Raw genomic sequence first — 12097 nt, 5'->3', positions numbered from 1 at the left:
AAAAAAAAAAAAAAAAAAAAAAAAAAAAAAAAACACATCATAGTAAAATTAATACCTTCTCCGCTTCGCATCGAAGCTAAAATAAAAATCAAGAAGCCATAGAATTTAATTTAAAAAAATTGAGAAGCCGTAGAAATACAAAAAAAAAAACAAAAATGTCATAAAAATACAATATATATTGTGAAGCCCTAGAAAGTAATAAAATTTTAAGAAGCCATAGATATGCAAAACGTTATTAAGTTGTAGAAATAGGTGCAGAACTAATATATTACACCTGAGGGATATAGACAAATTAATGAATAGACCGGTAATGAATGATAATATGTGAAGTCCAATATGATTTTTAAAAAATGAGGGTTTACTAGTCATGGAATGTATCATAATGTAATTCTATGTGTAATGATTAAACTCTTAAGTCGCTACATATAATTTTTCTGGGAATCGTCTCTAATTACATCGTGATTATTTTAATACTAGCTTTAATAAAAAAATAACGTATTTCTGAAGAATTTGTAAAATAGCGATTTCATATGTTATTGGTTAATTTTGAATTATGTCAAACCTTATATTTTTCAAATATTGTTAATACATTAAATTTTCTTTATTAGAATTCAATTGGTCATCCCATAATTTTTTAAATTTATAATATTTCAACTTAATTTTACATTTTATGTTATAAGAATGTAAATATTTCAAATTTTTGTTATTTGGGTGATATATATTAAAAGTAGTTATTTAAAACGTTATGTTATTCTTTGTTTTAATTTTTCCAATGGATAGTAGATATGTAAATACATTTTCATGTGTATTTTTGATTAAAAATTTAGAATTTTGTTATAAATAATAGTTATGAATATACACTTATATATTCAATTCGTTATATTTATATTATGAGTAGAATGACTTTAAACATATAATTATGTATCAAATGTTCTAGCAAAATATTTATAACAAACGTTGTTTCATTTAATTTTTATTGATTCGTGCTAAATTGTAAATGCTATTTTTTATGGGAACTTTTCAAATTACTGTAAACGCAATATTTTTCTGTATCAAACGTAAAACAGAAAATTTGATTATTGGAAACCGAGTGTGTCGGAAAATGATTAAAATAACACATTTTTTTAAACTATTCGGTTATCTAAAATAATATATTTAATTTAACTTTAACGGCATAGTTCTACTGTTGAGCAAAGTGTTGTAATGCGATTTGTTTGTAAAACACAATGAAACATCTGACACAGTAAATAAAACGAAATCGTCTTGTAGAGATAGTGAAATAAAGAATCTGCCAGAAAAACATTTCAAAAGCAATTCACTCTGGCATAGTTAAAGTGGGGTTAGGACATTATGTAGACGGAAACAAGGCATTTGGAAATCGTTTGTCGACCCTGGAAAAGGTCAAAAACGTTTACTCGTCACTGTTATGACTTCGACTTATGTTTAGTTGCTGTATTTGACGAAGGATCGTTTATATTATTTTGCTTTCAAGTTGTCTTAACGAAACAAATATTATCGTCATTGTTTTGTTTCTAATATACTTATCTCCCCATAAGCTCCAAAATGACAAAAACAATTTAGTTTGGCATCTCTTACAATGCTCCGATTGTTAACTGTTAATAATATTTACAATAATCTATTGTTAAATCATAAATTATTTTGCCTGGGTAGTAATAGAATAAATTCTAGCGATTTGACAGCACGTTATACTAATATAAACATAAATCCCTATGACGTTTAAGACTCATGGTACTTATATTGTAAATACTGTATTATTTATCGAGTATTGAAAAAAACAATCATAAACTAATTTGTTTTGATTAGTTTCCTAAGTAATTCTCGGCAGCTAAAACATCCGAGGTAAGGTATGTAATTAGTATGATTTTGACAGCTTTTTTAGATCGCATTAGTGCTTAAGAAGTTCATTTTTTATGATTCGGATGGATACTGCTAATGTAAATTTTATCATGAAAATCGTTCACGTAGATACAGTTATAAATATGCGGAGTCAATAAATGGGACAACAACAATACTATAATAGTATTTGAAATGGCTATTGTAAATGAAATTTTAATTGATTTATTCCATTGGGCCAATTTATTCGCTAGTCGATCAATATTTATTCGAGTCGTAGAACAAATAGTATAATGTTGTATTCGCACGTCGTTCGTGGCACTTATTTAATATTTACATTAGAATATTATTGCTTCATCCAAACATGAGTTATCGTTTTTCATGTATGGCGAGTACAGTGCGTTGTTTAACCGGTGTCGTAAATGGATACAGTGCATTTGTCCTACAGAAACTTGTACTGCGGAAACATTTGGTCCACAGTGTACGTATGTGTGTGACAATTGCTTTTGTAGGATGTTGATGTTTCAGTTATTCCTGTATACTACGCACTGACTATTAGTTATTAACTGTTTGCAGCTCAGTGAACCAACTACACACGATTTAACCTACGATGACGGTCTGTTGCCTCGTTTATCGCAAACGGCGCCTTAACGCGGGTCAGTTGAGATTAACACAGTTCTCAAGTCAAAAACACTTCAACAAGCGGAATACATTGTAGGGCATATATGCTTTGTGAAATGGTCTGAGATGTTGACAACATTGTTGTTGGCTTAAGATTTCCTAAAAAGTCCCAAAAAGTTCGTATAATTAATAACAACAACATAATACGTGGTATCCAAGTAACAGTACATGCTTAATGTTATTAATCAAAGTCGCATGGGGTAAACCACCACACAACGCATTTTCAATTTGCTTAAGTGCCTCGCCGAGAATTTTCTGGGGACAAAATTGTTTCTTTAGTATTCAATTTAGCCCTTGGTCGTGTTTTTCTAGAGGTGCTCTATAATTGTTTACTTTCAACTAAAAGTTGTGACTCAACAATATTAAGATATATTTGTACAACAAACAAAATACGTAAAAGCATAAAAAGTTAACGAACGTTTTAAAGGCTACTTTATTTTTATGAATAATGTACCTGCACGAAACCCATAGGAACCAAAGAGAACATGAAAAATCCGTCAAATATCGTATTTTAGTTTTTTACTTTCTTTAGGGCAACCGTTGTTCTTTTATTAACTCCATTTCTTGCAGTGACTTGGGCAATTATCGATTTGCGCATTCAGCCAAACCACTTTGGTCCCTATAAGGCCGCATCTGTTCAACATTGGTTCCGGTCAACAGTCTTACGTTCTCTCTTTTTTTTTTCGTTTAAACCGATAGACTCACAGCTATTAAATCACCAACGATTTATACTTTCTGCGTGCAATGTTCTGGCCTCCAAAAAACCCAAACAGGAAATGTATTGCGTGATTGTTCGAAACAGTCGTTTATCAAGAAAAACATTTAAAGCGACATGGCGAATATGTATTGCTTTTACTCGACTAAGTACCCTACTCGATAAGAACGCGAGTGCATTAAAAAATTGGTCGGTATGTCTGCTAAGTCATCTAGTAATATTAGGCACGTAGTTTAAGTTCTAAAAATCCAATAGCGTAAAGTGTTCTTTCAATTATGTGTGTGAAATTTAATAGCAGTTAAACTACGCGATACACGTCCAAGTTAGACATCTGCTTATCCTAATTCGCTATTGAACTCCGATCGTAATCTCCTACCGAGGCGGTATAGCCGTTACTCGTAAATATTGATTTTATCGCTATTTCGCACCCAACCAGGATGAAACATGTTGTAATTATTAGTAGAACTTGCTGATTATAACACTGTGTTTAATAGGAAGATCAAACTTTATTAACTACTGTAAATCAAAATTATTCTCTACAGCGGTCGGGTTAGAATAACAAGTCTTGATCATATCTTGAGACGCTTTAGAAATTATAGAAAACTTCGATATTTGATTAAACAATGTTTTTAAACTCCCTAACGTATCTAATTTATCTGCTAATGATTAACACTGTGCAGAAAACGGTTGAGATTTTCGAGACATTTTAAATGTTTATGCTAAGAGATAATCATCCATAATTTTAATATAAAACTATATAAGAAAAATAAAATTAATACTATTAAATTAAAATAGAACTGTTATGGTACAACTCTGTCAACTCCTGGTATTAATTTGCATAAGAAAAACAACAGAAGGAAGACATTTAATATTAAAAGAAAAGGTAATGATAGTCACTTAATAATAATTTAGGGGCTGGTTATTAATTTATGACACTGTCATCTAAAAAAAAAAAAATTATAAAAAAAATAGAGAATGATTATGTTCATTAAAAAAAATATATATATTTTTCCGCAGTAAGATCAAAACAGATCTAACAATAAAATTTAAACCGTAGACGAAAAATGTGAGAATTAAAAAAAAAAGAGTATATGAAAACCATGTGATTTAATTAATGATAAATAAATTTTTTATTAATAAATAATTAGTAGAACCCTTTTTATTTTGGTTAGCACTTAAAAAAATAACAGTTAAAATGTACATCTGTATAAAAAAATCTAATCATACATAACGATAGTTGTTAACGATTAAATGCATTATTTAAAAGGCAATGGGTTATGCATTGTAAAAGCATTAAGTAATAAAATTATAAATGATGAAAAATTATTGCGAAAAAAACACAAACAGCAACTTACACCTGTTGCCATCCTTTATTCCGTTAAATATAAAACTACTGTTGAAATCATGCAATCGCCAATAAACTTTTAAGATTTTAATTTTGAAACATTAATTTTTATTTACAATTGTGATACTTTCGTTGTTTTTGTTTTCATTCTTAAACATTAACTTTAATAGAAAAGGCAGTCGATAGCCTTTTTAATGACAGTCAACTAACATTAATTTACAATATAACAAATACATTTGTCTACTACATTTTAAATAATGTACATATTTTTGTATTAAATATAATGTTTACTCTCAAAACATTTTTTGTGGAGAAATAATTAAAAAAAACAAATTTTTATACACAGGATATCTATATTGTTTCTTTCTTACAATGAAATAAATGATTTTGTTAAAAATTATGGTATTATTTTATTTTCTGTTTGTTATCTATTGTTTATTTGCTGAACCAAATTGTGGAATTCTCGTTACAGTTTTTTTCTTTGATTTCGCACAGCCTGTTTACGAACTGATATCCTCGAATAATAACAAATTGTAAAATATATTACTTTTAAAATGGAAGAAGAAGGTTTTTAGAACTTGAAAATCATATCATAATATATGTTTACAACTGTTTCCTATAAAGTCACAAGACAAATCGTAAAAATCGACAAATAAAATTTTAAATATTCACAACTTTTATCGTACAACCAAAATTATTTAAGAACTATTAATTTTAATTGATTTTGACATATAAAATAAAACATTCAAAACTAGTTAATAAACATTTTACATAGTATAAGTTAACTTACAGCTTTCACGTACAGGTAATTTTAGTTGTACATGAAGGTTGGGCGAGTGGGGTATGTGTATAGAGTGGGCATGATTAAAATTTTTTTTGTGGAGGATATATATATATATATATATATGAATTATTACTCTCTATAATCCAAAAAAAAAAAAATTGTATTTTAACTTTGTTATCATTTTTACTAAAGCGATCTATCCCACACAATACTTTCCTTCTGGCTCAAGAACCTTGAAATTATGATTATGATAAATAAAATACATTTTGATAAGAGCCAATGATATTTAACGCTGATACTGTGCACACGCCTCACTGAAATCTGATACAATTCAGTCTTACTACTGACATTTTAATACCAAAATATATCTATGTATTTGAACTAAATAAGTGACAGTTTGACAATTTTTATTTTTGATGTGTTGAAACGTCCCGTAACTCTGTCAAAATTTATTATTTTTTTTAGGTTTCATTAAAATTGTTATGAAATATTTTATTAAAAAACAACTGCAGTAAAATTAAATATTTCATAATATTTCGATTACATTGACAAATAAAAACCAACCATTTGATATCCTCAGGCACAGTACTCAGAACGCCCAATAAATGAGCACTTACGGCATTTGTGCCGATAATAAATTTATGTTGAAAATATAAATTATCTTGGCGCTAAAGAAATTCAATAATTTTTTGCCACGTTATAGAAACTATTTAAGTGTGTTCTTATTGTCAATATTTTAAATAAAATCTAATGCATCACAAAATACAAATATAACTTTTAGATAAACGGTTTGGAGCTGAAAAAGTCTAAAGCTTTACAAATTTACTAATTGGATCCCGGAGGTATTTGTATATAATCGGTTAGCACTGCATTATCTTATGGATTAAAAAACCTTTTAATATAAATGAATCTGTCCCTTTGAGCGAGCGACCAGTCCCCAAACAATAATGCACATGTCCTTTGCCTATGCGATTGACACGTTCACCTTTTTCACATATTAGAAGGCCCAAGGGAACGCGTCACATGTAATCCATCTTATATTTTGAAACACAAAGAGAAAGATACAACTATAAAATATAAAACTAAAGAGAGAGAAAGCAAAAAAATAGTTTTAAAAGTTCTTTTCTGGCTTTTTTTCAACTTTTCCATTACATTATTGTGCTACCCAAAAATGTGTTAATATGTAAGTAATATCATGCAGTCACATGAAGCTATCGGTTAAACTTTCTTTTAAGGAGCTTATAAACTTCCGTCCACCTGCTGATGTTATTTGATCGAGCTGAGTAAAATCCACGATCAGCTAGTCTAACATGGAAAATTAAAACTTAATTCCATTTGTGCTTGGAAATAGAACACGAAATCTGCAATACGTGATGCGTTTACTGTGTAGATGTTAAATATTTTCCTAAATTCTTTTTATATTGACGGTGAACTTAGAAAAGTTGCATAATAATGTTTGAAAAAATCAGTGTCTTAGAAGAATATTTACTCTTAAATCACGAATAAAAGCAAACACAACTGTAATACGATTGTGTTATGTAGAAAGCTAAAACTTGATAAAAGTTTTTTTTTAAGCTGTAAAACTCTTGGCATTACTCTTGGTATATCGGTAGATTGTTTGGGAATAACAACATTCGAACAATATTTCAATAATCTCTGGTTGTATATTTTTAGTAAACTTTTTTTAATGCTTTTACCGTGAGGTTTTGCAACCACAACAGTGAGGCGAGGTAAAAGTTTGCGACCGAAAATAATCGATTTCCTTCAGCTGATACGAACTGCATTGTTATTATCGTTATTATTTTACATCAGTTCGGTTAATCTTGAGACTTTTAAACATAAAATCTCGTCACGGTGCACAATAATACTGTTATCATATACTTTCAAGAAAATGCCGTTCTGCGTGAAATCGTTCTCAATTGCAAATTTTAAACGATACAGTTGGGCTACTACTAATTATAAATAAGGTGTATTGATTATTTAGACTATTTTATTTTAATTTCCCATACGTTAGAAGGAAGCGAACAAAATTACCCGTTGATATTTTATTTTTATTATTGGTTTAATAAAAAATACATCCCAGTTTGTTAACGGTTTCTGTTTTAATTATTACTTTTTTCATCCAGCACTTTGACCTCGAGCTTAATGTTTTAATAATAATCTTGCTCCGGAGTGAATAGTTTATGGGTCGCGTGCAGTAGCACCCTTTTTTACACAAGCGTAGTGTGTTTTATTTATTTAATTTTTTTTGTCTTGTTTGGCCGGCTTGCGAACGAGAAAACTTTCTGGATGAGTTTTTGGACTAACGGCGACGAAATTGCGTATTATAAACAAATTACAATATTTTTCCCGGCCATGTACATTTTTCCTCGAGTTTCTTTACAGATTGTTTTTTCGCAATCTCCGGCTGGCAACGGAAAATGATAATTATAATTTGGGAAAAATGACTACTTTTATTACATTTTTTTGAGCGCATAAATTTACTTATCTTGTTATCTGTCTGACTGTTGGATCGTAATAATTATACTCGGCTTCGGTGAAATATTTATTTTTACCCACTAAACTATGTTAACACGACGCTTGTAAGTTTTTTTTATACTTAGCTTAAAATTATCTGCCTCGTGATGTAGACAATGTTATACACCTTGTTATTTTTCATATTTTTTTTAAAATTATATAATAATTTATTAAATTTACATAGGTATGTTTTATATTAAAAATACTCTTAAAAACTGATATATATATATATTTAATACTATTTGACGATTTTTACAACTATAGAAAAAATATAACCATTGACAGATGTTCTTAAAATGCTTAAGATATACTATTTTTTTTCGTATAGAAAATAATTTTTCATTTTGAAAAATGTAGACCTTGCGACGAAAAAAACAAACTCTATAAGTTATTAAATTAACTATTTTTCTACAGATTAACTATTTAAAAAATAAAAACTAATTTCTACTTTTCAAGACAGATCCCTAGAGCTTAAATCCAGATAAATTATATAAAAACTGTTAATAGAATTGAATAATAATAATTTTCATGAAATTTTGTATTACTTAAATTTATTTTTATTACACAAGTTATACCATTTTACTAATTATAAAATATTTCCTCACAGAAAATTATAATTTATGATTAATGTATAATTAAGTTTACTGTAAAATTAGATTTTATAAAACAAAGTATACAATCATGATATTCACTTTTTTTACTGTTTTTTAGACTATTGGATAGTTTGTTGAACCGTTGATTACACTAACTAAAAAACTAAATTAAATTATTTTGTATCTTAAGATTAAAAACAAAATTTTAGTTATACACTTTAATTTACTTTATTTACTTAAAATTTATTATTTAGACTGTTATATGCAATTTAATATTACAATATAACTAATATTTTGTGTATAATGTTAGAGTTCTTTTAAAAATACTATATTGTTTTTATTATTCATAATTCATAAAATATTGATTATCACCTGTTCATAATAAGTATTTATGATAGCATAATTTTGAATTTAATATTTTATCTTATTTTGGTATTCTTTTTTTTGTCATGTATAGTTTAAAGAAAATACTTAAACAATTTTTAAACCGATGTCATGCACAAAATCTAATATTTTTTAATTTCTATGACCTTTTTAAAAATTTACAGGTTAAATAAATATAATTTGATCGATATTCATTTGGAAATGCAAATTTTTAATGTTAGACATTAGTAGGAAAATATATTACCTGTATATTGCAGTTTTTTCATTTTTATACCACACTACCAAAATGACTGTATCCTGAGGATCGTGGGGTATAGGAGGAGCTATGTCACATGGTAATAACGCAGTTCCTTGAACTACTGCATAAACTTGACGCAGAGAACCTAAAAAATATAACGTTTTAATAAAATAGTTATAATAATTAAACTTATGTAAATGTTCTCACGATCAAATATTGTATTAAAACTTTAATACATTTTATCTCAATATTATTCTTATAATGAATAGGTTTTGAGTTAAAATTTTTTAAGTAGATATTTTGAATTATTCAACTTCTTAGATATGTATCTAAAAGTATTAAAAGTTGCATCCTACTAGTCAGGATTGAAACTCTTTGGGAGAGTGGGGTGTTTTATACAAATTTGACAATATATTGATTGTCAAAAATTATAATGAGATTTGAAACATAATATATGAATAATACAAATAATAATAATAATACAAATAATGCTGCTTATAATAATCTAAGTAGTTATAAGAGGAGCTTTTCCACCTCTAAACCCCAAATTTGATCTCTGCTATTAGTAATTACTAGAGCTAATTGGGAATTAATTTATGTTATAGAAATAATAATATTTAATGTTTGAATTTAATTGAAAGGCGGAAATCTGTCATTTAAACTTGACCAAGTATTTCATAATTTGTTTAGTATTAAGTTAACTTTTGATTTCAAATTATTTTTTTAATATTCTAATGGCTTATATAATATGAGTGAATCTTTTTGTTGTTTTTCACTTATTATTATGACAGTCAAGTTATTATCTTAATTGTCTTTATTGTAATCTTGTACAAATCTCGCTAATTTTACAATTATTTTTATATAATGTACACATAATACATTGATTGATACCCTTATCAATCAATTTGATTAATTTTCATAACTCAATTAAATATTTATTATAGATACATTATAATTGTAGTTTGGATAAAATGATTGAATTTTGATCAAATAAAGGACTTGTCGGGAGTCATTAATTTGAAAATTGGCAAAGTTGAAAGTCAATAATTACAAAAATTTATCAAAATCTTTTATCAAAGTGATTTACCTATTTTATGTGTACACTTATATTATTTATAAGTAATTAGTAAGACTTTTTAAGCGTGAATCTATAATTTATGCTTAATATTTATTCGATAATATAGTATCTTATTAATTACATAATATTTCAAACTTTCTTATCTTTAATAATATATACAAGTGTGTATATTACAATATTAACTAGAGTAGAGATATTTTTTCATGTGTATCAATTGCTAGTTAATTTTTGTTGTCATGAATAAACACTTGATATATTGATTTACAAATTTTCATTGAATATTAAATTCGATTGTTATCTCTGATATGAGTAGAATGTAGTTTTCAATACAATATTTTATTTTTCTAGGAAATTGTGAATGTTTTTATTTTGAAAATACTGTATGGCCGTTATTCTTTTCTTACATATAGATGTATACGAATATGAACAATTATAAGCCAAGCTCTATTACTTAGGGTAGGATTAAATAAACTTGTTCCACATATGTAATGTTATTATACATTAATTTAGATTATATTATACGATAAATACAAATGCAATCGTCACACTAGACATTTTAAACTGCAAAACCGTAAAAGTAAAGAAGAAACAGTATGCATAAATGCAAATAAAAAAGAGGGGTGCAACCAGCACAAAACCAATGTAAATAAATATTAATTAGGCCAGAACCATTTCGCTAGTACTTTTTTTTAATATTCAAGCGCTATAATGACCCTCCGAACTTCCACTGTGACTTGGGCTATGAAAACACGCTTGCATGACACAGGGGATGAGTGAGTATGAGGTGTGGTTCGTTCATAATTCACAATGTACCTTGACAAGTCCTCCATGAACTACGGCTCCCCTTTACTCTTAAAACTCCACTACCAAAATCAACATGTCTGCATGGTTTTAGTTAGGGTGCGTTTTTACAACTATGCTAAAAACAAGCTCAATTTTAAGCCATCTGTGCAAAATTTTAAATCGCATATAATTGAAATTTTGTGTAAAACATGCGCAACCACATTCCTACTACCGGTAGAGAATATAAAATATTTACATTTATATGATTTTTTTTAAATTCCTTTGTCACCATGCAAGGCCAAAATTATTATATACTTTTAAAGAATAATGAATAACACTATGTTTTTTTCATTCATCTTTCTTCTCTACAACCACAGCCCTCGGTAAATCTAAATATCATAATGTCTTTTAACAGCTCTACGGAAGTGTATATAGCTACTTTCCCCTCTTGATTTAATTCACTTGTCATTGTTCGTAATTTTCGGGTTGAAATAGAAATAATGTTCCTTTTGTAAATGTTAAAATAACCTGATGGATATTTCAACGCTAACATAGTTTCACAAATAGTATTTTAGTTTTTGCTCTTAGATATATTTCTAGTATATATATTCTCGGTTATATTGCAAGTAGATGTATAGAAAATACAATAATTTAGTTAGACTGAACTAATAGTGTATAATCATTATTAATATGGTTGTGTATTTAATAAGAGTGATTTCGGTGATGTTTTTTTACACTATTTAACAAATTAAGTTATTAATGCATTTTTTTATACTAAAAATCTATTGGAGATTTTCTTGGAATATTTAATATTTAGATGGACTAAAAATATAAGAGTGTTTTTCTGAGAAAAATTCCCTTTTATAAAATACAATGCGCAATGTTAACATTACTATGTTTTTAGTTAAAAAATGACGAGTATTTCGTTATTTAAAAAATATGTCATGCAAAACTTTTGATAAAACTCATCCCTATATATTACCAGTGAAATTGAGAAAATCGAACAATTCAGAGGTATAGTTGACAATTCAATTATTGTAAAAAAAAAAAAAAAAGATGGAATCCGTACAAACAGATTTTATCCGAGTGTTTAATAGGCTCTGGTTGTCGTAACAGTAAAAACTT

At 27.5% G+C, this 12097-nt stretch overlaps 1 protein-coding gene across 1 annotated transcript in view; it reads right to left on the bottom strand.

Moving 5' to 3' along the window:
* Positions 1-12097, bottom strand: part of LOC126899749 (nephrin) — a 208134-nt gene that overhangs the window by 47994 nt on the left and 148043 nt on the right. The window contains exon 2 of the mRNA XM_050674909.1: positions 9118-9256. Within this exon, the coding sequence (XP_050530866.1) occupies positions 9118-9256 (139 nt within the window). The remainder of the gene's footprint in view (positions 1-9117; positions 9257-12097) is intronic.

This window comes from Daktulosphaira vitifoliae, unplaced genomic scaffold (assembly GCF_025091365.1).
Source record: "Daktulosphaira vitifoliae isolate Bord-2020 unplaced genomic scaffold, ASM2509136v1 Scaffold_2, whole genome shotgun sequence".
NCBI classification, from domain to species: domain Eukaryota; kingdom Metazoa; phylum Arthropoda; class Insecta; order Hemiptera; family Phylloxeridae; genus Daktulosphaira; species Daktulosphaira vitifoliae.
This window is presented reverse-complemented; position numbering and strand designations above follow the sequence as displayed.